The 26188-nt window shown below is 52.7% G+C and overlaps 1 protein-coding gene across 8 annotated transcripts; it reads left to right on the top strand.

The window, feature by feature from the left end:
- Positions 1 to 2016: 2016 nt before the first annotated feature.
- Positions 2017 to 26188, top strand: TJAP1 (tight junction associated protein 1). Of its 8 annotated transcripts, XM_059400384.1 has the most exons (12): positions 2017 to 2098; positions 2602 to 2694; positions 11806 to 11934; positions 18611 to 18708; positions 19446 to 19571; positions 21184 to 21212; positions 21959 to 22120; positions 22343 to 22409; positions 22657 to 22686; positions 23433 to 23540; positions 23644 to 23727; positions 24426 to 26188. In XM_059400384.1, exons 5-12 carry the CDS (start codon positions 19473 to 19475, stop codon positions 25518 to 25520), a joined length of 1674 nt encoding a protein of 557 aa, XP_059256367.1. In that variant the 5' UTR covers positions 2017 to 2098; positions 2602 to 2694; positions 11806 to 11934; positions 18611 to 18708; positions 19446 to 19472; the 3' UTR covers positions 25521 to 26188. The 8 variants fall into 8 exon arrangements, with proteins under 8 accessions (XP_059256367.1, XP_059256373.1, XP_059256366.1 ...); XM_059400390.1 differs by lacking the exon at positions 11806 to 11934 and having other exon boundaries at positions 19449 to 19571; XM_059400383.1 differs by lacking the exon at positions 11806 to 11934.

The following is a 26188-nucleotide window of genomic DNA, read 5'->3' as shown; positions in this document are numbered from 1 at the left end:
AAAAAAACCTGAGTTTGGGCTGTTATAGAATAATGAATGCCACATTTTGAAAGTACTGTATGGACAACTTAAGGGGAACCATGTGGAGAATGCATAATGATTGGGAGCCCTTATTTTAAACTCTACAAGAACCAATATGCTTGATTCATTTAGTGTAATTTTATTAAATTAACAAAAAAGAAGTTGTATAGGGCTAAAACACATGGACAGGATGGCAAATAAAGATGACTGACCCTGGGAATCTCTGCCAAGGTTTTATTTGTGTGTGTTGGTGGAGAAGTGTGGGCTTGAGGCCAGCTCCACCATAGAACAGACCCAGCTCCCATCCCTAGGCCCAGGGAAATGGGATACCTCTCAGTTCTGAAATGTTGATGAGCTGTGGAGGGGAGAAGGACAGGAGAGCAGATGGAATTCCTGGACAATTGTTCCAGCTGTCACCAAAGAGGACAGGCAGGGGGGAGCACTGGATAATTTACAGAGGAACATATGCTAAGGCTTCTCCAGAACCATCTGGCCAAGAGAGGCCTGGGCATGGGGTGGATGTTGTCTTTAGATCTGAGTAAACTTCAGCCTCCAGCCCAGCCCATTCCCTCTACCTGAACTGTGGCTTTCCCAGGAAGGCTCTGCTCCCTGAGTACTCACCTCCAGAGTTCCACCTGGCTCTCATTCCACTCCCTCCTTTGCTGAGCCTGGCTTTTGTCTTTACTACCTTTCCTGAGAGGGCCAACTCTGGCCTTTGCGGCCTGTACCTTCCACCAACGCATTTCCCTATTCTGTAGTATTTTTCAACCCCTCCTCCCCACCACTATATTCCAAAATCCCTCTATCACTCATCTCCTTGCCATTAATTCACTCAATAAATGTTTATTAAGCACCTACTATGCCTGGCATTGTTTTAGACACTGGGGATACAGAGATGAATGAGAAAAAGTCCTAGATCTCTAGAGTTTGCACTATAGTGGGAGATGCTGAATAAACATATATCAGATAATGATACAAAAGGAAACATTCATGTAAAAGGAAACATTAAAGCAGGGTAAGAGCGAATGACTAGGGCTGCTGTTTTTGACAGAGTGCCCAGGAAAGGCTTCTCTCTAACATAGTGACATTTGAGCAGAGACTCTAATGGGAGTGAATATCTGAAGGAAGAACTTTCCAGGCACAGGGAACAACAAACTTAAAAGCCCTGAGTATTCTCCATGCATTGGAAGGATGCCATGATATTTATCCATTAAGCATTTACTATGTTCCAGGCACCTGCTAGGGAATATGAACATGCAGTTGGACACAGTTTTTGCCCTGAAGGAACAGCAGCTTAGTGAGGGGTGCACTATTTAAGTAAATAATTATAGCATAGGATAACTGCAGTGAAGTTACGTGCGAGTGGCTAGAGATGCCCAGCAAAAGGAGCACCAAGTCCAGTCTTGGGGCCTGGGGAAGGTTTTCTGGAGGAGGTGACATTTCGAGCTGAGGGCTGAAGGACACACAAGAATTGACTATAAAAGGGGAGGAGAAGGCTTGGACATTTTGAGGGCCGGTGGCCTGAAAATACAGGACGATTGGGAACCTGAAATCTCTCGGAGAGGTGGAAAATTAGTCTGGTGAAGGTGGAAGCGGGTGGGTCACACGAACCGCTACGTGGCAAACTGAGAAGCTGCTTTTATCCTTTCGATGACAGGGAACCAGTGCTGGCACTATTCCACTATATTATTTTGTTTTCTTCCTTTCTTCTTCCCTCCTCTTCCCTTCCCTTTTCTCCTTCCTCTTTCTTTCGTTCTTTCGCTCTTTCTTTCTTTCTTTTTTTTTTTTTTTTTTAGGACCAGAATCTTTCTGTTCAGCTCTGGAACTCTTCCAGCTCTTGCCCTACCCCTGACACCTCCTTCCTTCTCCAGCGGCCAGGCCTCCAAACCCTACTCTTAGGATATCCCCACCTTTCCCCAATCACCCCGTGCCCTAATTCCCCAACCCGAAACCACGCCCTTAGCCACGCCCCGATGACGCGAAGCGCCCGGTGCGTGGGGATTCCCGCGGCCGCGGCCACTACCCGGCCTGCCCCGCGGCAAGATGGCGGCGTGAAGGCAGCGGGCAGCGGCGGAAAGTTTGTTGTGGGATTGTAGTCGGCCGGGAGGCTAGAGTTGGGGAGGATCGTGGGGACAGTATCGCGGAGTAGGGGCGGAGGAGGGACTAGCTTCGGGGTTAAGAAGAGGAAATGGGATGCTGGAAGAAGAAAAAAAAAAAAAAAGAGGGAGATGGGGCGGAGAGGAGGGGGCCTAGGATCCCGCGGCGGCCCTGGGGGAGGGGCCCGGGGCGGGGGATGCACAAGTAGGTGTACAGGCCCTAGGGAAGCAGTCGCGAATTGGAGGAGAATTTCTAAACCGAAGAGTCAAGAACCCTGGAGTTTGTGGCCGAGGCCCGACTGTACTGGGCCAGTAGGAAAGAGGTCTCTCACGTGTTGGAGGATAGTGGGGAAGAGGGGAAGAGAAACGAGACCTGGAGGATGCTGGGCAGGTGCGGTATGGAGGGAACTAAAGCGTCAGATGACCCTTCTGCAGACTTAGATCAGCCTTTCCAGAGTTCCTATAGCATCTGCCCCAATTTCAGCTGAAGACTCAGGGGCCCCAGGGACTGGAAGAAATCACAATACCTGCTTGGAAAGAAGAGGTAGCGACTTGCCCGAGCTCAACCCCAGAGCGGGTAAGGTGGCCTCCAATGACAGGCTGGCATGCTCCCTGCAGCAGGATGCATAGGCTCAGAGTGATACTGAAAAACATTTAATCTGAAAAGGGCTTTCATCTATAGAGGTTGCCCTTTGCCTGTGGTTCCTAAGTTAGTGTTCTGCTTAGATTACACACTGATTTTTGAGAATTGGGTGTAGCATTGAGCCTTGTGTGTCTTTACCTGTACAAGTGAACACGGTCAGGGGCCTAGAGATGAGGCCAAAAGTGCTTTAACATCCCTGCCACAAGCAGTTTCCTACATGTTCACTGTATCTTTTTCGGTCTCCCCATCTTCAGTTTGGCATCCTACCTGAAGTAGAGATTTGTGAGTGAGGGTTGGAACAGGGGGAGTCAGAAAAAGTCTGATCGTGCTATCACCAACTCCTGAATTGACTCTTGCAGCAGGTGTGCTTCTTTTGAGCTTTCTTTTGGTAAGAAGGGCTCATTAGTTTTTCTTTGGGGTTGTGCTTTGGTGGGTAGATGGAGTCAGTAGAGGAGGAAAAGCAGGCTGAGGTTATCGGGAAGAAACCCAGAGCAGTTTACAGTAAGGTATCAGTTGCATTGACTCGTGTAAGGCTCTGGGAATGTTTATTGTATCACCCTCTGTCCCTGAGATCCCTGATACTTGGGAACTGCTTTACGGTCTGGATCAGTGTGGTGATGGAAAGAAAGGATTGTAGAATTTTTCTAATAGCTTTCTTCTCTTCCTTTGTATTCTCCCCTTCGAACCACATTTAAAAACAGTTTCACTAGTCAAACTAAACATGGTTTAGGAGATAGTGGATTTATGGGGTGCCTGGGTGACTCAGTGGATTAAGCCTCTGCCTTTGGCTTAGGTCATGATATCAGGGTCCTGGGATCGAGACCAGCATGAGTTTCTCTGCTCAACAGGGAGCCTGCTTCCCCCTCTCTCTCTGACTGCCTCTCTGCCTACTTGTGATCTCTCTCTCTGTCAAATAAATAAGTAAAATCTTAAAAAAAAAAAAAATACAGTGGATTTAGGGTTAGAGAAAAGAGAAGGGGTCTGGAGCCATAAAGTGTGCTGAATATGGTCCTCACTTCCTTTGATGCCCTGTGGTTATGCCCAAGCCATAGTTGGGTACAGACTTTTTACAGAAGCTCATTTCATGACTGACATTTCTGCATGATTGGATTGGGAGGTCTAGTTTGTTCTAGGACTCCGCACGAACTATTCCTGCTCCCTGCCTGTGCCACCCCCCTCCAAAAGGCTTGCTATAGACAGACCAAATCACTCTCACTAGGCCAGCTTCAATACCTTCAGGTATCAGAAAAGCTGATGTTACTTAGCTGTGACTCTGGAAGATTGGGAGTTTTCTCTTTCTGAAGACAGTTTGTGGACTCCCCCCTTAGAGTTGTGATCAGCCAGGAGAGTGTGGGGGGCACACAGAAAATAATGACTCAGGAGCCAGAATTCTTTGTACAAATTCTGGCTTTGCCATTTGTAGCTCTGTGACCTTTAGAAATTGTACAGCTCTTTTTGCCTTAGCTTTCTTATGGTAAGAGTACCCGTCTCATAAGGTTGTTGTGAGGGTTAAATAAATGTGTTTAGAACAGTGACTGACACTTAATATGTATTTGTTGTTATTGTGCTGGTCAGATCTCAGCACTGACTTCATCATTGTAGTAGGTGTCTCTGGCGGCCCTGTACTGGTTTGAGCTTCTGTCTTGTTGTTAGAGAGATGCAGCACAGGTTTTGAATAATGTGGATTTTGCATGTAGTGAAAACATCTTCATTAAACTATTTAAAGTGATGTTAAAATGCCCATGATTTCCTTTTTGAAGTTGTGAGGTTTTAGAGTTGCCGTTGCAGTTGAGCTTTAACAAGAGAAGTGCGCAATGAGCATCTTCTGTGTGTCTGGCACTTTTGTAAGTGCCTTAAATGTATTAACTGATTTAATTTTTATAACAAACCTACGAAGCAATACTTTCATTGTCTCCATTTTACAGATGAGTAGAGGACAGAGTGGTTAATTTGCTCAAGGTCATCCAGCTAGTAAGGGGCAGAGCTGAGATTTGAACCCAGATTATCTGGCTTCAGCAATTGAGCATCCTTTTTTTTTTTTTTTATTTGGTATGAAAATAACTCTTTACTAAATATGACTAGTGGCAATTTATATCTCTTATTTGTTTGTCATAATGGTTAGATTGTAGTAAACTTTTTTGATTTATTTAAAAATATGTTTTAGGACCTGAGCTCTTCATCACAGCTCTCTCCTTCTCAGATATAAAAACTGGTACAGGGACTGTGGGAGGGAGCCCACTGCCCTCTTAGCCAAATCTGGACTCTCCATGATTCAGCCTGGTGATTGCCCTTTAGAAAACCTTGGACCTGGGTTGGGTGAGCAGGCTGACAACGAGAATCTACTCTTAGCTTACCTTAAAGGGGGGGATGTATTAATGAAGACGTAAATAAAAGGCTCATTTCTGACTTTCATTACTGACAGGAGCCGCTGAAGTAGCCACAGGGTTAAATTCATAGACAATCTTGATGGCATCTTTATTTTAAAAAGAGCAGGTAGCAAACTACACACAAAAAACAAAACAGGTGGCGTTTTAACCAGTGTCAGCCCCACCAGCTTGAGGGGAAAGTGGAAAACAGCTCCTGTGGTCAAGGACAGTCCTGGCTTGGAGCTTTGCAAGTGCTTGCTGGCCATTCTCTTTGTCTTTAGCCAGCCAGGAATCCCACGCGCAGCCTTGGGGCAGACTTTTGATTGACAGGCTTTCCTTGCTCTGCACTTAAGGATCACTCTTCCCCTGCTTCTGAGTCACGTCCTGTCTGTTTAACATGCCCGCAGGGCCCATATTTTTCTTTAGTAAATGACTCTACCTTGCCATCAGAGTAGGCACGCGCCTGATGTCTGAGCAGATTTCTGGGGAATGGGGGGCTCAGGATTTAAGGCTTTTTCTGGGAATTCCCAGTCAGCCCTCGAATGACCTTTGTCTACTTGTTGTGGCACGTGAAATTTTGAAAGTTAGTATCTATCAGTGTGCACGTGAAATTTTGAAAGTTAGTATCTATCAGTGTCTTTTCCCCTCCACCATTAAGCCAGGAGCCTCCTTTGTCCGGATGACATCCTTTATCTCGATTTGTGCTGCAGTCAGCGTGCTGAAACGTGTATTCTCCGTGAAGTACACCTTTGTGTTTTGGTAGAAGTCATCAGACTTACTGAATTCAGGTCTCTTCTTAGCAAAAGCTTGAGCTGCAGGGTGACGGCTGATGGATTTGGAGTCAGTTCCCTGCCTTTACTGTTCTGGTTTTGTTGTTCTCAAAGTCCATTTCTTCTCTTAACACCTCTTATTCGAGAGTATTCTTTGCATCTAATCCCTTCACCTTTTCCTCACCACCATATTCTAAGCGTCAAGGACCTCTGGGTAAACCCGGCCTTCATTTCTCACCGGGATTCAGCCTCTTCTTTTTCTTTTTTTTTTTTTTTTTTAGATTTTATTTATTTATTTGAAAGAGAAAGAGTGAGTGAGAGAGCACAAGTGAGGGAAGGGTCTTAGGGAAAGGGAGAAGCAGACTACCCCACTGAGCAGGGAGCCCGACGTTAGGCTCCATCCCAGGACGGCAGGATCATGACCTGAGCCAAAAGCAGCTGCCCAACCAACTGAGCCACTGAGGCGCCCTGTGGATTAGCAGCTCTGTGAACTTATCCTGTCTAGCTTCTGGGCCTTTGAGCTTGCTGGCCCTGCTGTTTGGAATGCGCTGCCCCCTCCGCTCTAACCTACCTCTTTGTCCTTTATTTATTTATTGTAAAGACTTTATCTTTAAGTAATTTCTACGCCCCCTCCACTCTAACCTACCTCTTTGTCCTTTATTTATTTATTTATTTGTTTGTTGTAAAGACTTTAAGTAATCTCTACACCCAACATGGGGCTTGAACTACAACCCCAAGATGAAGTCGGACTCTACCAACTGAGCCTGAGCCAGCCAGGAACCCCCCCTGCTTTGTCCTTTAGGTCTTGGTTTAAATGTCCCTTAATTGGGGTTCCCCACTCCTTTTGTGCCTTTCCTTTGTGCCTCTGTGTTGACGCTTAGGCTGCATTGTAGTTGTCTGTTTACTTGTCTGACTGTCCCAAGACTGTTAGTGCCCTGACAATAGGGACCATGTCTGAGTCATTATTGTATTCTACCCTTTGGGATAGTACAAGGCACTGAATCGGCACTTTGTGATGCGGTGCGGTATATAGAATGCATGAAATGTGATGGGCAGTCTCTCCCCTCTCCAGTCTGTCTCGCAAGCTGTTGTGAGAAATGTCTTCCAATGAAAAACACTGTCTCTTCCCATAAAAATGCCATGGTTTCTCCCTTGTTCAGGACACAGTCCACGCTCTAGCTCAGAGTGCAGAAAGGTTGTTTACCAATTGGTCCCAGCTCAACCCTCTAGTCTGAGTTGTTGTCACCCACTTTATCTGCCCTGTTCTTCATTGCTCCTGAATTTCTCACTGCTTCTGAACATGCTGCGGCCATCTATTTACTTTCTTCTTCGCTTGTGCATTTTACTCTTCGTGGTTGCCCCCTTCTCTGAAACTCTGCTTGTCCCCTAGGACCCCACTGGTCTGTTACCTCCCATGAGAAGTCTTCCCCACTTTCCTTTCTTCCTCTTGGCACCCATAGCACGTTGTGTTTTTGGCATTTATCATATTGTATGGTGATTTCTCTGTTTACTTGTTGGCCTCTTTCATTTAGCTGACTCTCTGTAGAGGAGAGACCCTCCCTGATCATGGGATGAGGCTGAAGGGGTGGGGAGTTGGGAGTGAGGTGAGCCGTGTGATAGAGTCTGATTTTGGAGTGAGGCTGACCTGGTTGAAATCTTGATTCTGCGACTTAAAACAACAGCGTGACTTTGGACAACTGGCTTAAGTAGGACTCTTGGTCTTGTGGCTGTACAGTGAGGGTCACATTATCTTTTTTGTAGGAGTATCAAGCATTAGAGATAATGAGTTCATGGCGTGTAGCATGGTGCCTGTCATACGAAGGATACTCAGTTAATATTTGTTTAGTAAATGAATTCCATTTTGGAAAACACAATGGGTAAGAAAAGACTTTATTTTATTCAAGCTAGAATAACACTTTTGATTTCTGCCAGGAGCATTTTTGAGGTGGAAGTAAAATTGGGAGTCTCTCTATAGCATAGCAAAGCAATATAAAGGCTGAGGCTAGGGACATCATCAGTGCAGAATAGTTGATGTTTTGCCCCTTCTTTTGTGTTGCAGTGACTCCTTTGATGGATCCCCTTTATGTGAGGATGGTGGTGACCTTGGTGGGTAGAGATGGGGGTGGGTAGGTGGTAGATTTGTAATGTAGTTCAGGCTATGGATGACTGAGTGGGGGTGTTTGAGGATTCATGTTCCCTGGTGTTTTATGGATTGAAAACTGTTGGATGAAGCTGATAGAACATATCTAAGCATTCGGGAAGCCAGACTTCTTGGCCCTAGTTTTCTTAGGGCTTTCATGATCTTCTGTTGCAGAACCAGGCCTAACACAGCTACTCCCCAGAAATAGGGCTGGTAGCTGGGAGTTCACTGTCCCTTCTTTGCCTTTTTGTTTTTAGTGTAATTGATGGGGGTGGTTCTTAGGGCACCAGTTCCCAACAAACACCCAAGGAATGTGTTTCCAGAAGTCTAGACTTCTTAATTATATAATGCCAGCTGGTGCTCCAGTTTGAGTTTATAGTCCAGATGAGGAAGATGTGTTTGAGTTTTTCAGAGGGCAGCCTTCTTGTCTGGTCCTTGAACCCCTGCCCCAGCCAGCCGCTTCTCCTCTGGGCTCTCAAAGCATGTACCAAACTGTAATGCAAGTGGCTATTAACCTGTCTTCCCCTCCCCGCAACTTCCGGCAAGATCTTTTATTTCTGGAAGCTTCTTAGAGGCCCTCCATGGTAGGTGCTGAGCAATTCCCGCTTACTGTGTGACCCAGACCGGTCCTTCTTGAAAGGAAAGCAGATAGGTTCTCTCCTTTGAACTCTTAGGAAACAAGGTCCTGCATAAACAAAAGGTGATAGGATTAGCAGTAGCATTACTAATTATTGTGGAGTTAATGCGGTTCAGTGATCTTCCAGGTACTTGGCTCAGCGGTTTCCCTCTTTAGCTTTCATATGTTCTAGTAACACATCCCTAAGCCAGCAGAAGAGGTTAAAAGCAGAGGTGAATCTCACACCAGTGTATTTTTTGCCAATCACCATCTTTTAACAAGTCTGGCTGCTGGCATCGTCTTTGTTACTAAGTTCCTCTGATTGCTCCATAACCTGCTTGCTTTCCTGGCCGTAGTGCTCATTGTCTGGGTGGGCTTCTGCTCATAGCCAGGGCCTACTACAACCTTGTTAATGCCTACATGAGTCAAAAGGACGAGACCAGTAGCTGAGAGTGACATGATGGCGTTTTCCCTGGGCTCTGCCCCTTGTCCCTCAGTGTGGGAGTGCACATTGCGATGTGGCATATCTTTGCCGGTGGCGTCTTGGCAGGGCTGGTAAGCTGCTTCTTATGTTCAGCCAGTTGGAGAGGAGATTGGGGTGAGGCAGCAGGACTGGGTTGTGCTGTGTATGTTTAGGCTTCAAAGGGGCTGAGCCTTCCTGGATGACCATGAGTGTGAGAGTGGGACCTCTTTGTTAGTTACTGTTTCATAAGTGCCAGCTCTCTGCGAGGTGACCTTTAGAAGCTGGGAAGGACATGGCCTTCCATTTGTGAAGAGCTCTATGCTTTTCCTGTGAACTGTGTGTGTGTGGTGGGGGGTTCTCCCTGAGGGCAGGGACCAGGAAGACAGTCTAGGCTGTGCTGGCTTCACTGTGTGCTTCTTTCAGCTAACAGTAGGATAGTAGGGTTTATCATTTGGGGTACTAAACAGGCCTCTGCACCTTCCCAGGTAAGCCCGGGGGGACTTCAGTCTAGAAGCCTCAGAGGGCTTTACATCAGGGCAGAATCATTAGGACTTTCCTGTTGCTCCCTAGAGGAGGCTTCTACCCCAGTTCTTTCTGTGGTCTTGGGCAAATCACTTGTCTTCTCTGTCCCTTCAGAATGGGAGAACACCACCTGTTCTGTGGGCCTTACTAGGCTACAAGGATCAAGGGACATACAGTGGAAGGGAAAGCACTTCTGGGATGGTAAAGCACAGCATGGATGGAGGGCTTTTGTCCCATTTGTCCAGGAATTCTGTTTTCATCATAAGCATAATATGTGTCCTTGCATAAAATGCCTGCCATACAGAAACATGCAAAAGGAAAAGTAAAAAGACCCTCCCTTTCTTCCCCCACTGCCCCTGTCTAAACTCCTTTCCCAAAGACAGGGAGCTCTCCTGTTTCCTTCTAATCATTTTCGTGTTGCTTCTAGACATTCCTCCTCATGTATCTCTTGTAAAATAAACACAACTCAGTAGTAGTACATGTTGTTCTTCAACTTGCTCTGCTCATCTAACACTTCCCTGGGGTTGAGTAGCCCCTGTTGGAGCTTCCTTCCCAACTAAGGGGCTTCCTCCGGGCCTGGCTTCTTGGGAGGGATGGAGAGTCTTTACTAGAGGTTCTTGCCACAGCAGTCATGCTGGTTGTCTCTGAGGGGTGGTTTTTTATGCTGCAATGAGGTTACCCCCCAGGAGTGCCCTGAGTGGGAATCGGGATGGTTCTAAACATGGTGTGGGCACCATCGCTTCCGTCTCACATGCATTTCTTCCCTCCGTGCTTCTGTGCTCTGAGGCCAGGAAAAGAGTAAACTTACCTGATTTCTCAACATAGAGACAGTTCCTGCTTTCTGAAACCTTGGATTACCTAGGTTACTTGCTGCTCTGTTTTGAAAGCAAACCAGACCCAGCCGGTGTTTTTTGGTTTTATTTGTTAGTGAGAATTCTGAAGGGAGCCTGTCAATGGGCATGCATTCTTAGCAGTCTAGGGAAGAGGTCAGAGCTATAGGAAGAGATGTTCTCTCCTCGGTGATTATCTCCCTCTCTGGGGTCAGGCCTTGGCCTCTTGGGCTCTGCGGTTGTTGTCAGAGTATTACAGGGAGCCCTGGGAGTAGGCAGTTGGGAATGATTAACCTAGGCTTGGGAGAAGGGCCAGGCCCCTCTGTGGTGTCAGGTCGCTGTTTTCCCTCTACCCTGAGTCATGTCATCCACAGGGCTTTCCAGACAGAAGGGGAATCCTTCTGTTTTTTCCTTGCCAACATGCAGCCCTCCTCTGTGAGCACAAGCAGTATTTGCTCAGTATTTGCTGCTGCATTTGCTGTGCTCTCCTCTCCTGCCGCTCCAGGGGTCACATTTTGTGGGTTTTCTGGGACCTTACTACTATGGCTCCATTTCCCTTGTGATCTCTAAGCCAGAGTGGGTTACTTCACTTGGGTGGTTCTGGAGGCTTCTGGAGAGATTTTTCTCCTGTTCTTGGGCTTGCTGTGATGGGAACACTAGTCTCTGGGCACTGCTCCTTCTGAGTGGGTGGAATGGTTGCTGTTGGGAGTGTGAGGAGCCTGGCTGCAGCATGGCCTTTATCCTTGCTCTCTGGACTCCTCTAGGGCCAGCTCCCTGGGAAGTGCCATCCCCTGGCCTGTCCTAAGGCTGGCCCAGCTTTGGGCCTGGTCACACACTGCCCCATTGTGTGGTGCCTTCCATGCGCTTCTTGTTGCAGCCTCTGATCCCTGTGCCAGTCCTCTCCCGGCCCCTTGCCTCGGAGCCCGCGGGAGGTGGCAGGGTGGGCTCTGCTGGCGCAGCCCTGGAATGGGTGGCAGCGGCAGCCGTGGCCAACTTTGTTCCGACAACCCCGCTTTCAGAGCTATGGTGCAGCCTGGCAGCCATGTCCAGGGAGAAGGCAAGACTGGGGAGCTGCCCCCTGGCAGCAGTGCCCACTTCCACCTCAGCTCTCCTCTCCTCGGCTTGACCTATCAGAGAGCTCTGTCACCTGGGGTCAGCCAGCTGGACTCACTGGCTGGCAAGGGGGCATGCTGCACTTCTGCCTGGCATGATTTTTGGATGGGAGAAGGCCCCCCAGGGTCTAGTGGTAAGTCTGGAGGAGCTTGCCCTGTCAGAAGAGCGCAGCGTGTACCCTCAGGCATCTTGCAGCTTGGCATTCCTTCTGCTCTCTCTTTGCAGCTCCGGAGTTGGGCTGTTCTCAACCAAGCTGTCTGTTTATATGGAGTGCCTGGAGGGCGTCTGCCATGAGTCTGTCGCTAACCGTGCTAACCAGGAGAGCTGGCTGGTGGGGGAGAAGACACTAACCCTGTGAGTCTAACCTGGGCCAGCTAGCCTGCTCTGGGGGGTACCATCAAGCAGTGCCTCAGTCACCCCTCACCCTCCCCCAGCCAGCCTGGCTGCCTCTTCCCCTTGTCTCTTGTCCTTACTGCTGTCCCTCCACCTTCCCAGACTCCTTGCTGTGGTGGTGAGGGGGGCATGTTTCTGTTCAGTCCGCTTTAAGCATTATGGAGTTTGAGAACATCTCGCGGTTACCATGCTCTGTTTCACAGCTCGGAGACAGATGGAGCCAGAGTGGGAGGGAAGTTTTCTTCTCGGCTAGATAGTTGCTTCCCTTTGTCAAGTGGGGAAGATTGCACGGTGTCCCCATTATTCTCACCCAGGATAATCATTTAGGATCAACTGCAAGGTTCTCTCTCCTTAAGGTTGTGTGTGGGGGTAGGGGGGTTGATGAAAACTGTGGCCCGGCTGTGGGAAACTCCCTGGGCAGAGAGTGAAGCTGAAAGCTTGAGTCCAGAACTAGGGAGTCACCTGAGATAGAGCTCGTGGCACCCATTGCTCGAGTAGGTGGAGTGGGTGGACTTTGGCCCCCCACTGCCTTCCCTCTGCAGAGCTTCAGGTAGACTTTAACCGGGAAGAGCTGGAAGGGCACCTCCGCCAGAGCAAACGGGACCTGGCTTTGGATTCCACAGTGGGCCTGGGAGAGGCCTTGGCTTCAAACTGGGAAGCTGGTGAAGAGCCTGCCATAAAGCTCCTGCCAGATACCCTGCTCCTTCCAGGGTTGGAAAGGAGAAGGGGGCTCTGGGGATAGCAGGAAGGTGGATTGCTCGGGCTCCTTGGTGTTCTGCAAAGGTAATTCCTTAGACAGCCTGTCTGGCTCCAGCCTCTGGAGTCTGTGTGGTATGGGGCAGCTTGGGACCCGGAGGCCCTCTGGGTGGGCTCTCTTTCCCTTGGGCCAGGAAGGAGAAGCAGGGAGCTTCCTGTTTGTATGGGGTGGGAATGCGTAAATGTGTGAGGGTGTAGGGGCTGCCTGGTGTGTAGGGACCCTGAGTCGGGAGGAGCCATCTGAGGGGTGGGGGTGTCTGGTGTCTGGGCTCTGGCCAGGAAAACAAGAGGGGCCTACAGCGGAGAGCTGGCTCCCACCCCTTACCTTGCCTTAGGCGAGGGCATGGGACTTTTGGGCCCTGCCTTTATTTAGGGGTGATTGCTTGGATCATCAGCAATAGTTGTCTTCAGCCCCTTTGTTCCTGTCAGGTGTTGCTTGAGTGAGAGGCCAGCTGGATAGACTTGAGGTATTTGCTCAGGTGGGAGCCAGGTGAGCTCTCCAAGGTCCCCAGCACTGGTTTAGAGTCCTCGGGCTTACTCTGGGGCAGAACAATTCCCACCCACTTTTTAAAAACCTGTCAGTTGGTGCCAGTTAGAGCAGGCAGGGGGCCAGGTCAGGGCCGCAGGCAACGTGTCCCGAGAGTAAGATGGTACTTGCCTAGAGGGGTGGCAGGCATGGCTGCTGGAGGGACAGCAGGGCTGGTCTGGGCACAGACTGGCATCTCCCAGCCTAGTCATCGGCCCAGAGCAGAGCCTGCCCAAACCCCACCCCGTGCTCTGCTGGCTGCTTGCCTGCCACGCGCACAGGATTGCTGAGGGCTTTGCTCATGTACCTCAGGAACAGCTGCATGCCGGAAATGGGGGGCTGGCAGCAAGCAGGAGGGGCACCCGGGGGGCAATGAGGGGGAGGGCTGAACCCAGCCAGCTTTGGTGGGATGGGCTCACCGTGCAGGGGGGGACTGACACTCGAGGTAGAGAGGGGCTATATTAATTGTGGGGGGGGGGGGGCGCTCCTTGCAGGCAATCTCCAGGGCCTCTGCTGGGTGGCCTGGCTACAGGGCTGGCCCTGGCAGGGTGATGGTTCATGTTTCTTTGGCCTCAGTCAGATGCAGACCCTGAATTTCAGAGGCTTGAGAGGCAGCCAGACTTGTATGGCAGGAGTACGCCCTGCCCCCAAAGGCACAGCTTCCTCCAGGCCTTCGGAGTTCAGAGATGCTATCCAGGGCTTACAGCTGAGGGCAGTTCCACAGAGGAGGCACTAGGCCCTGTGTGATCAGACATTCATGTTTTAGCCATTGATGAGCAGCTTTAGGAAAGGCATGTGTTTATTTTTGTTACTTATTTGTATCGTGCTGGGTTCCACAGGGGAATTAAGGCAGCATAAAACACAAATGGAGTGTTCTGGAAAAGGGCTGATTTCCTTTCATTCTTAAAGCAATAGCGATTGCTAAATGAGTGATTCTGTTTGACTTTCTTCAAGTGACTTATGAAGAGCTGTAGTGATTTTTGTGGTGATATGTGGCCCTTCCCTGATGGTCTCTCACTTGCTTGAGTCAGTGACACCTATGAGTAGAAAGGCATTGTCATAGGTTTGAGAATGGCCTGAGCCCAGATGAATTGTTGGGGCCATAATTTCTTATAGAGTGTGGGTGATGTGGGGAGCAGGGGAGGCAGCCGGGCTCTCTAAGGCAAGGCAGGAGAACCGGGGAGGATGGAGTGAGGTCCTGGTGTGGGACTTGAGCACCTGGAGACCTCCGTGGGGCAGACTAAAGTGTTAAAAGCCACAGAGCCACGCGCATTTTGGTTTCATTCCCTTCTCCTTCTGCAGGGGGAGAGCTGGACGCTTAGACCTCCCCTCCTCTCCTGTACTTTTGGCTTTGCCCTGGGAAGACCTACAGAAAAGATGGCAGAAGGAAGTGAGAGGGTGCCCTGGGCTCTTGGGCTTAAACCTTCTTGCTGTCGCCTACGGTGGGTATTTGCAGAGAGTGGGAGTGAGGATATGGTTTGGAGAAAATCTGGATTCTGAAGGTTTCTCCTTACCCTGCTCCATCTCTAGCAGTGGTGACTGCTGACTGTGGTGGCAGCCGCAGGTCACATCCGGGCACTTATCTACAAAAAGGAGCAGGTGTGAGTCCTGTCTCCTGGGTAAAGAGGGATGCTTGGCAAATTTTTGGTCCTTTCATTAAAGGCTACTGCCCCATATCCAGCACACATTTTTCCTTATATCTGCCACTGACTACACTCTGCTCAGCTGTGCAGTGGGTTCACAGTGCAGGTCTGCTGTGCGTGCTGAGTCCCATTTCTAATGAAAGTAGACTTTGTTCTCTGGAGGCAGCTAATCGTGCCCCTTGGGCTGTAATCAGGGAGAAGGTATTTAATACAGGGCAGGCGGCAACAGGCGGCCTGCACTGACTGGCAGATTGCAACATGGCAATTAGGAAGCTCTCACCCCCCTCTCCGCCCCAGCAGGGCCCACATCTCCTCTGAGGAGAGTTTTGAGTGAGTGAAGAATGAATGCTATGCCAAGGAGGACCGGCGAGTTAAAGCTTGGGAGCGGGGGCCTCGAGAAGAGCCACTTTCCCTTCTGGAGGCTACTCTGGGTGTCTCCCTCAGCAGTTCCTGCAGGGCTGCAGACCAGACTGGGTCAGCCAGAGTTTTTCACCTAAGCCTCAGTTGTTCTCGTAGTGCAACCTAGCTTGTGATCTGGTATCTCCACGTCCTGAGTCCTCTGCCCCCAGTTCCTTGAAGCTCAGGTTGTGTGGGGTGAGGGTTGGGAGTGGGCTTCTTCTTGGTCAATTTCTAGACCTTCCAAAAGACCACTTTCTTGGAGGTGTCCTGGAGCCAGCTCAGCAGATGGAGGCTGGGACCCCAAAGGCCGTTTGCTTGCTTATTCTGGCCTGTATCCCATTCTGAGTTATTCAGCTGCTTTTCCTGGGGACTTCCTCTTCTTGACAGGGGATTGGACTGAAACGTGCCAAGACAACATGGGAATCTTTGGGTAAAGGAGATATGGCCAGTGGAGGCCACAGCTGGTGTCTGGGTCTTGCCGATGGGGCTGCTCTGCTATCTTGCAGCTCACTTTTTTTTTTTTTTTTCTTAAGATTTTATTTATTTGACAGACAGAGATCACAAGTAGGCAGAGAGGCAGGCAGAGAGAGAAGAGGAAGCAGGCTCCCCACTGAGCAGAGAGCCCGATGTGGGGCTAGATCCCAGGACCCTGAGATCACGACCCGAGCTGAAGGCAGAGGCTTAACCCACTGAGCCACCCAGGCGCCACTGCAGCTCACCTTTTATCTTCTCCTGGCTGTGGGCCTGGTGTCCAGCTGCTTCTTGCTTTGTTCTCCAGTACCCCTGGCATGGCTCTCCCTCCAGGGTCTGTCCTGCCCTGCTGTGCTTCCAGTCAAGGACAGTGGCCTGTGAGGCCCATCACATTCCTATTCAGTGCTGGAATTGGCTCCCTGCTCTAACACCCCCCATCCCCCAGCCGTGGGCTGGATCTGGGGGCACTTAGCACTTCTCAGGAGTTGGAACTAGGGCCCCAACACGTACTGGTATTGACATGAAGCAGGGAGTGAGAGTGAGACAGACTCCCCTCATGGGCTTGTGTCAGGGACACTGCAGGCTCCCTCACAGACTGTCTCCCTAGTGGGCCTTGCCTTCTGCTTCCCCAGTTGGGAGTGGCTCCCCTCCTCGTGGCTCTGGTGTGTATGGAAAGAGTATGCTCTGGCCAGGATCGATTGCTGGCTCCATTCATACCGGAGTGTCTGCGTTTGCAGTACTCCTCCCATCTCCCTGCCAGCCACTTCCACACTGTCCCTCAGCAAGCCAGGTTATCAGGTGCAGAAAGTCCTGGGAGTATATGATGTGAGGCCAGGAAGTGGAGACTTGACATCAAGATGACCAGGATGTGTGACAGGTAGAGCTAAGGCCCCGGGGCATGGAGTGAAGGCCGCTGTCCTTCAGCTAGTATCCCCAGGTACCTGAGCACATCATTGTGCTCCTGGCCTGCCTGCCTGCCACCCATTTAGTGTCCTGGTGCTTAGAAGCCAGAGTGGGTATTAGTAAGAATAGGGCTAAGGAAGAAAAGAGGCTGAGAATCGAGGGGATCCGCAGCGTGACCTGCAGGGAGAAGGGGACTACTCAGCTTCTTGGGGAGCAGATGGGGAAGGGAGCAGGCCCAACTCGAGCCTCCTCACCCCTGGATTTTGTAGAGGTTCTGGGCTCCCTGTGTCTCTTACTCTGCGTTTCTGGCTGTTCCCCTTGCTAACTCAGGTACCCCACACTTACAGCCTCTGAGTATTAGCACCCAGCTATCCAGGCTGGCTTGGAACTTTCTGGGCCTTCCCCCAGGCTATAGGAGCTCCCACCCTAGGGCCCGCAGGAGGGGTAGCCCCGGGGAACCTGCGGGGGTGACTTGTTTGCTCCCCCACACCCTAGGAATGTGCTGTCCTTTTGGGCCCGCCCGGATTCCTGCGCAGGGAGTCAGCTCGACACAGCATGCTGCTCGTGCCCTGTGGGGACATGTCCGCCTCCTCATCAGAGGGGTGGAGGTTGGCGGCTCGTGCCTGCTGCCATACCCCAGCTCCCCCTAGAACCCCAAGCCAGAGACCAGGCTGCCCAGACAGAGGAGGGAGGCCACTCCTGCTTCCCCACCCTCCCTACCCCCTCACTGTTCTTCCTGCCCCAGGCTCTTTTGGAATGTGACAGGAGTCATGGCCAGGGCATGTCCCGACAGCAGGAACACATGCTTTAGCCCGCAAGGCTTCCCTAGGCCCCCAGCTCTATTTAGGAGGATGGCGGTGGGAGGCGGCAGAAGGTTGTTTATGCCCAGAAGGCCACCTAAGGTTACTGCCTCCATGGGCCCCTGTGGTGGCTACTGCCCCCGTGCTGCAGCCCAGCTCATTACAGGTGGGGGCAGAGCTCAGCGGCCGGAACCTGTGGGGAACCTGTGGGGACCTCACTGGTCACTCAGTCCAGCCACCTCTGTGTGAAAGAGGGACCAGTGAGGGACTGAGCTGGGGCCATACAGTGTGTCAGAAGCAGCGTAGCTTCTGACACTGGGCAGTGTCTCAAATCCCTGGACTCACGCTTTCTGCCTGGGAGTTCCTCCGCCTGGGTGTTGTCAACGTTGTGTGCTGATGATTCTTCATTGTGCGGCGTGGTCTGGTGCACGGCAGGAGGTTCAGCAGCATCCCTGGCTTCTCCCCACTAGATGCCAATAGCTCTCCCCGCCGTTGTGACAGCCATTCACACATGGCCAGGGATCTGGGAGGGGGCAAGTGACAGAAGTGGGCCATAGTCACCCTTACTGAGATTGCACAGTCATTGCTCTAACTGCTGCTTTTTCAGATTTTTCTCTCCTGGGTCTCCCTTTCCTTGTTGCAAAGTCTGTTTACAACGTTTACACACAAAAGTAGGATTTGGGCTCCTGGAAACATGGCCAGGAACTTTTCCCAGCATCTTGTGGGTCTCTACTAGGCTTTTTCCTTGTGTTCTCTTCTGCAAGCCGTGTTCCCCAAATCTCTTAATTTCCAGACTCTGAGAGACCTGGGAGATGAACAGGACAGATGTGAGGTAGGATAGGGACAGGACAGGACCAGACCTATTCCAGAATCAGGCATGTGGTGAGTTGAGACCACGAGCACATATAAGATGCGCATGTGTATCGTCTAGGGCTATGACTGTGCTTTCTTGGAGAAAGGAGCCCCGTGCCTCTGGTTCTCTCCTGCCTCCATTGCTTTCCCCAGATCCCCGGGCCATGGCTTCTGCCTGGCTCTCCCTAGGGGCCTTCCCGGGCCTGGACTGGGTAGGCCGGCCGGGGGCACCAATAGACCTGTGGCTGACAACCTGGTTTCCACTTTCTTCCTTTCTCTAATTTCAGGAGCTGTTGGCTAGAGGAAGTGGAGGGGCTGTGGGATGCAGAGAGCCAAGGGCTAACTCCAGGACAGCGGAACAGAGAGAGCTGCCGACAATCAGACGGTATGTCCCTAGGAGGCCTGCACCCTGCCTCGGTCCCCTTCCGGCGAGGCTGGCAGGCCAAGGGGCAGACAGGTGGCCCCTCGTGGTGGGGGGCTGGTGAAGAGAGAGAGTGGTGAAGGCCAGAGAGTCTTGGCCTCCAGGACTCTCAAGCTTGGAGATGCCCCCCTTCCGAGGAGCCTGGTTTGGGGGAGCATCTTCAAACCCTTACTTTCTGGCTACTTGGCGGGATGGGGGAATTTGTCTGTTTTTTGGGGTTTTTCTGAGCTCACACGTGTGGAACATTTCCTAAGTGCCACGTAACTGGTTAGTGGCTTATGTAATCTTCACAACAGGTCTGTGAAATTGGTGCTCTCCTCATCCCCAGTGTAGGGTAGATGAAACTGATGCAGAGGGAATGGGTTTTCTCTCTAAGGCCTTTTTGTAAGGCCACGGAGGGGAGCAGAGGGTTGCTCTTAGATACCTTGTCTTACTACTAGGCCACAGCCTCTCTTCCTGGTGCCTAGGCCATGGGCCCTGCCTTCTGCCTCCCTAGTCTGGTTGCATTGGGCCCTTGTCCCCTCCAGCACTCCCCTGACCTGTGGGCACGGATCCACCAGAGTCCAGGTTTCTGATGTCCCCAGCAATGGCCCAGGCCTGCCTGTGTGCCGGGTGGCTCCTACGTATGTTCCATTTACTGTCCTTGGCCAGAGGCCTCTTGCTCTTGTCTCTGAGCCTCCTCCTTCCTGGCTTCCCCACAGCAGGTTGAGAACCCCTCACATCCAAGAATGACCAGTGCGGCCCCTGCTAAGAAACCGTACCGCAAGGCACCCCCTGAGCACCGGGAGTTGCGGCTGGACAGTCCAGGATCCCAGCTGGAGCAGGAGGTCAGGAGATGCCTACTCCTACCCTGGCTGGTAGATGCGGGCCCCTGAGGCTGGGTGCCTGACTGACTTCTCCCACCTTAGAGGACTTCTGGGCCCCGGAGCGGGGGCATGGGGGTTGTGCTGCTGTGTCGTGCCTGGGGGCTCCTAGCAGCAGCACTGCTGGTAGGGAGCAGTGCAGGCTCACAGGACAGCTGTGAGCACATGACTCCTTGTCAGGGAATCCCAGAGTCTTCGTGGCTCAGCAGAAGTGCTCTCAGGCAGTATTGTTCTTCTGACAAGAGGCAGCCCACCAGACGGAGAGGTCCTCACATGCTGGAGGCTGGGACTCTCTGGAGGAGGTTGAGGTGGTGCCCTGGCTTCTTCCCACCAGACCAACTGATCTATGCTGTCCCCAGAAGTCTGGCCCTTCCTCCATCTTTGCCTGGTCTGGCTAACACTTGTGAAAGACATACTCCCTGCCAGGAGCTGTGTTAGGTTCTCATGGGACTTCTTCAGGCCACTGTGAAACAGTCTCCAAACAGGCTCTCCTCCCTCATTTGGTTTCCTCTCAGGAGGAAATGTGTGTTGCAGTCAGTTTGCCCGGCTGCTTGTGCCCACCCTGTTGCCACACATAGTGCATGTTTGCAGAGCTCCGAGATCTCCGACCCCGCGGAGCATCAGGCATACCAGGGCCTGCTGTAGTCCAGTTCAGGGTGGGAATGCTGGGACTTGCCTAGTCTTAGTTCAGGGAACATTGAATAAGAAAGTCAGGAACTGTGATAGGTGCCATCCGGTGGGCATTCCCTTGGTTTTGTAGATGAGGACACTAAGGCTTAGCAAGGTTAGTACAAGCAGAGTGTCATAGAATGGGATCAAATGCAGGTGTCATTGGCTCCAGAGCCCATGGTCCAGGCCACCCACCTCTTTTCCGGCCTGTGATCGGCATTCTGAAGCAGTCACCTCCATTTGGAGCAGGCCTCTTGATGTTTCCCTGCTCTGGCTGGCTGAGCTCTGGCTCTTGGGCTATGACCAGAATGGGGCCTTGGGGAAGATGGGGCAGGAGGTTCCAGGCAGGACAAGGAGAAGACACATCACTGCTCTCAGTCAGGACTAGCCCAGAGGCTCTCCTTCATCCATGTTCTGGTTCCTTCTGAGGACCTGGAAGGGCCTGATTCTGCCCCATCTTCCCTCCAGGGGCCAAGTGGGCTTTATCAGAGCTCAGAACCCTACTGTAGCTTGTTTTACTTCTTCACTTCTCTGGAAGGTTTCTGCCATGCCTGTGGGCCCCACTACGAGCCCAGAGAACAGCTGGGAGGCTCTCTTTATCCCTGGGAGATGTAGCATGGGTACCAGGACTCATTTGCAACTTGCTCTAGAATTACAAGAGGGTTTGGAAGTGGTGTGGGTAAGGGTGAATGTTGGAAGAGGTTCTCAAACCTTCTGGTTAGCGTGGGAAAGGGTGATCCAGGCTTGTCCAGGTGTTACTGGATTGCCTCCAACTCTCCAGGGCCCACTTCTGTGAGCTTGCTTAGGCTTTATACATGGCCCTTTCCAGGGCTTTTTGGAGGGTGGGCAAGCAGGGTGGGCCAGTGGCCTAGGGCTGAGCCTCAAGTTTCCATTCTTTTGTGCCCAGGAACCCCTGACTGATGCGGAGAGGATGAAGTGAGTATCTGTTGCCCAAGAGCCTGCCTTGCCTCAGCACTTCCTTCTTAGCTCCAGGCAAGGCTGTTGGTACCACCGGGCTTTTCATTGGATTAGGGAGAAGTGAAGGTTAGGTGGGGTATTTAGGGATTCTGGGAGGAGGCCTGATGTGGATATTTCCTTCTGAAGAGAGTTTTTGTTCCATGGGCTCCAAGAGAACCTGGAACCAAGGAGGTAGGTGCTCAGAGGGTCCTGCTCTTGCCAAAGAGCCCTTCCCCGGCTCCTGGTCCTCCTGTGCCAGCTGCCTCCCCGCAGCCCTTTCTGTCAGCTACATCAGGCCTTTGGAGAGGAGGGCGGTGCTAGGCTGGATTTCCAGGAGATTAATAATGGAGCAGCCTGATTGTGCAGTGGGGAAATCGGAGCTGGAGGGCTTGGTGGCCGGCTGGCTTAGGCTGTAACCAGAGACAGACTGGGAAGTCTTACCCCCGCACCAGTTCTGTCTTCTCATTCTTCTTCACAGGTGGGGGTGGATTCTACCATGCCCTCTGCTCCCCACTGCCCCCCTCCCCACCTCACTGCCCCCAACCAGGCTATGTTCTCAGGGCTAGCAAGCCTATGGAATATGCTGCCCCAGACTCAAGACTCCTCCTTTTGCCTATGCTCGTGTCATCCCTACTCCTTTAAGCTTCTTGAGCCCAGCCTGGGGCTCCAGGGCTGGCCTGTCTTAATGCTGATTCCCCTCTGCCTTTGATCCATCACCCTGCCAGGCTCTTGCAGCAGGAGAATGAGGAGCTCCGTCGGCGCCTGGCTTCGGCCACCAGGCGCACTGAGGCCCTGGAGCGCGAGCTGGAGATTGGGCAGGACTGCTTGGAGCTGGAGCTAGGCCAGAGCCGTGAGGAGCTAGACAAGTTTAAGGACAAGTTCCGCAGGTGTGGAAATGAAGGGCCAGGCGCCCATGCACATATATCCCCCTACCCCACCCCATCCATGGGAGGTTAGCCAGTAGAGGCCTCAGAGATCATCTGATTCTTTTGGGGAAACCGAAGCTCTGGGAGGAGAATGATGTGCCCCACATCCCATATCAGGGAGGGGTTGAGGAGGGCCTGAAGAGTAGATCTCGACCCAGGGGTCTGCCTTGTGTTCCTCTACAGGCTTCAGAACAGCTACACGGCTTCTCAGAGGACCAACCAGGAATTGGAGGACAAGCTACACACGCTGGTAATCTGTTGGGGGGCGGAGGGGCATGGGGGCACATCGGCTGGCACTGTGCTCATGGCATAGCAGGGAGCTGGGATTTGCCCATGAAGTGCCACTGTGCCCTGGGGCTTGGGAAAGGGGTGGGACAGGGCGGGCAGGGGACCACAGTGTGCTGTGCGAGTCAGGACTGTCTTAGTGCTCACACTGTTTCTCTTCTCTCCTGGCTTCCCCTCGCATCGCCGCCGCCGCTGCCGCCCTCTCCCATCAGGCCTCTCTTAGCCACAGCTGGATCTTTGCAGTTGCGTCTGAGTTTGTGTGTTTTCTCCCTTGCCCTGGCCTCCTCCTCAGCTGAGACCTGGGGTTGCTGGGGCCCTGGCCGTTTATCTCTGCCCACTGCCTTCCTCCTCCTTACGTGAGGCCCGCTCAGTACAGTGCCTCCCTCCTGGGGGGACAGCTGCGGGCCAGTGCTTGGTGCTGGCAGAGGTCCTGACTGATGTCACCGCTAAACACTCACGGCTTCTCAGCTGTGGTGGCAACAAGCCCAAGCCATTTGGGGTTGGGGGGGCACTCCAGCCCCTGAACTGAAGATCAGAGGGCTGCTGCTGAGGCCGCTGCTCCCTCCTGACTCAACTAGATAATCTCACAGGCGCCCCCGGCTGCCACCCCACCCCACCCCTCCTCCCTTTTCCTAGTCTAGCCTCGAAAGTGCTCCACATAGAGGCTTCGGCCCCTGGATTTGTACACTTACTCCTTCTCAGGTCCAGCTGCCTGACCTGTGTAGAGTCCCTCGAGGGGCAACTCTTATATGGTCTCTGTTCTTGGCCCTGGTGGCAGCAGGTCATGTTCAGAAAGCCCCCACCCCACAGCCAGCCCGGAGAACAGGAGAGGTGGCTGGTGTTCTGTCTGTCCATCGTCTGTCTATTCCGTCCGCCTTGGCTGCCCCAGCACCTGTGGCTTCCTGTGTCTCTGGGCTGGGGGGGAGGCGGAGGGGAGGGAGGCCAGCTAGGGTGGGGGGGCGAGGTTCACATGAGTTTTGTGCCTCAGATCAAGAAGGCGGAGATGGATAGGAAGACGCTGGATTGGGAGATCGTGGAGCTGACCAATAAGCTGCTGGACGCCAAGAACACCATCAACAAACTGGAGGAGCTCAATGTATGTGCGCTGGAGGGCTCTCCCCGCCTGTGGCTGGGTTGGCCCCAGAGTGGCCACACTGCGTGGCACGGGGCTGGCCGGTGACCCCCACCTGTATCTGCAGGAGCGGTACCGGCTGGACTGCAACCTGGCTGTGCAACTCCTTAAGTGCAACAAGTCCCACTTCCGCAACCACAAGTTCGCTGATGTGAGCAGAATGTTGTCCCCGCCGCTGCAAGCCCCGCCCCCGGGACGCCTCTCCCTTGGGGTTTGATACCACAGGCCACCAGCCTCCTCTCCCCCTTTCTGCTTTGCCTGCCCCTCGCCTGCATGTCTCCCCTTGAGTCAGTCAGCTCTGCCACTGATCGGTGTTCCATGTGTGCTCAGGGGACCATTGCTAGCGCAGGGGCTGGCCTGGCTGGGATTTCTGGAACAGACACAGGGAGAGAGGCGCCCCCTTTTGGGAGCCCATGCCCAACGTGGGGGTGGCTGTTGACCATAAGAATATGGAGGGGATTTGGCTGAACTGACAGTGTTACTGCAGCAGGTGAACTCTAGACTCTAGAGCCTCAGGCCCAAGGCTCACAGGGTCTATAGAAGGAGTGGAGGCGTTCTTGAGGCCACCGGCCAGTGCAGGTGCCTCAGACTTCCATCTGGTTTGGGCAGAAGCCTCTGTTGGGATGGGGGGAAAGGGACATGGGAGAGATCATGGGCTTTAGTGCTCTGGGATCAGCTGCTGGGTATGTTCCTCTGACTCTTCAGGTCGTTCGCCCCTGCGGAGCATCGATTTGTCTGTGAAGCCAAGCTGTGCGCCAGGCTGGTGTGAGACCAGTGCAGTAGCCATTACTTCTGCTCAGAAGTTGGGAGCATTCATGTGTCTTTCCTTTTTCTGCTCTTTTACCCCAGCTTCCCTGTGAGCTACAGGACATGGTCCAGAAACATTTGCACAGTGGTCAAGAAGCTGCCAGCCCCGGCCCCGCCCCTAGCCTGGCACCAGGGGCTGTGGTCCCCACATCGGTCATCGCCCGAGTGTTAGAGAAGCCAGAGTCTCTCCTGCTCAATTCAGCGCAGTCAGGCAGTGCCGGGCGCCCCTTGGCTGAGGATGTCTTTGTGCATGTGGACATGAGTGGGGGTAGCCTGGGTGAACCTGCCAGTCCCCCCGCCCCTGGCAGTCCCACCCCACAACCCAATGGAGAATGCCACTCTCTGGGCACTGCCGGGGCCTCCCCAGAGGAGGAATCACCCTTGCCGGCCTTTGAGAAGCTGAGTCCCTATCCCACCCCATCTCCACCACACCCGCTCTATCCTGGCCGCAAGGTCATAGAGTTCTCTGAGGATAAGGTGCGAATCCCCCGCAACAGCCCCCTGCCCAACTGCACTTACGCTACACGCCAGGCCATTTCCTTGAGCCTGGTGGAAGAGGGCGGTGAGCGGGCCCGCCCCAGCCCAGTGCCCAGCAGCCCCGCCTCGGCCCAGGCGTCACCCTACCATGAGCCCAGCCCTCTTCCCCCAGTACTCAGTGCCCCAGCCAGCTCTGCCAGCTCTGAGGAGGACCTGCTCGCCAGCTGGCAGCGAGCATTTGTGGACCGCACGCCACCCCCAGCCGCTGTGGCCCAGCGCACAGCCTTCGGACGCGATGCGCTCCTTGACCTGCAGCACCATTTTGCTCTTAGTCCCACCGACAGAGATGAGGTGGTTCCAGCACCTTCTCCACCTAGTGAGAGTGGGCTTTTGCTGCCCACAGAAGCTGACCCTGGCCCTTCCAGGGAGGAGGAGGAAGAGCTGAACCTGCCCATCAGCCCTGAGGAAGAACGTCAGAGTCTGCTGCCCAATGATGGTGGCACAGAGGAGGGGCCGGTCACTTCCCACACTGAGGGCCGGGCCTGGGCACTCCCCCACTCCAGCCGCCCCCAGCGCAGCCCCAAGAGGATGGGGGTGCACCACCTGCACCGCAAGGACAGCCTGACCCAGGCCCAGGAGCAAGGCAACCTGCTCAACTAGGGCGCCTGCTTGCTTTCCTACCATGGCTACACTGGGACCATGGGAGACCCCCTACCCTGCCCCAGAGCCCTCCTCCCTCAGGCCAGCACCACTCTGCTCCCTGTGCGGGAGAGGGGGAGAGCACACCGGACTTTTTAGCTGCATTGACTGGCCCCAGCTTGCCTCATACCTTTCCCTTTTCTTCATAGAGTATGTACTTCCCAAATGTAACATGCAGCTGGGGCTCTAGACCTTTCTTCTGGCCAGCCCAAACTGGGCTGTTCTGGGGTGCTGACAGGTCTGTTACATCAGTGTTCATCTCCTATCCCCATTTCGTACCCACAAATGGTTTTTTGTTGGTTTTCCGAGGGTGGGAGGGGAAGGTCATTTGGATTATTAACTTCTAATTTCTAATTTCTATTTTCTGCCTGCTTTCCTCTCCTCAAGTTCTCTGCACAAGCTGTTGCCTTCAAGGGGTCCTTGGGGGATGAGGGAGAGGACTCACTCAGGGCTTGCTTCAGCTGTGTCCATCCTCTCTCTGGGAGGGAGAAGAGGGAGGGATTTGGGGGCCTCAAGCTGGTCTGTGGGTGAGGCCTGGCCCCCTCCCAACCTTGGCTCTAGACTGTTACTCCCAGCTTTGGGAAGTTTTCACATCAATGACTATTTTAAAATTAAAACTATTTTACTGA

The sequence above is a fragment of the Mustela nigripes genome, chromosome 5, assembly GCF_022355385.1.
Source record: "Mustela nigripes isolate SB6536 chromosome 5, MUSNIG.SB6536, whole genome shotgun sequence".
NCBI lineage: Eukaryota > Metazoa > Chordata > Mammalia > Carnivora > Mustelidae > Mustela > Mustela nigripes.
The sequence above is the reverse complement of the archived record's forward strand: the minus strand, read 5'-3'. Positions and strand labels throughout refer to the sequence as shown.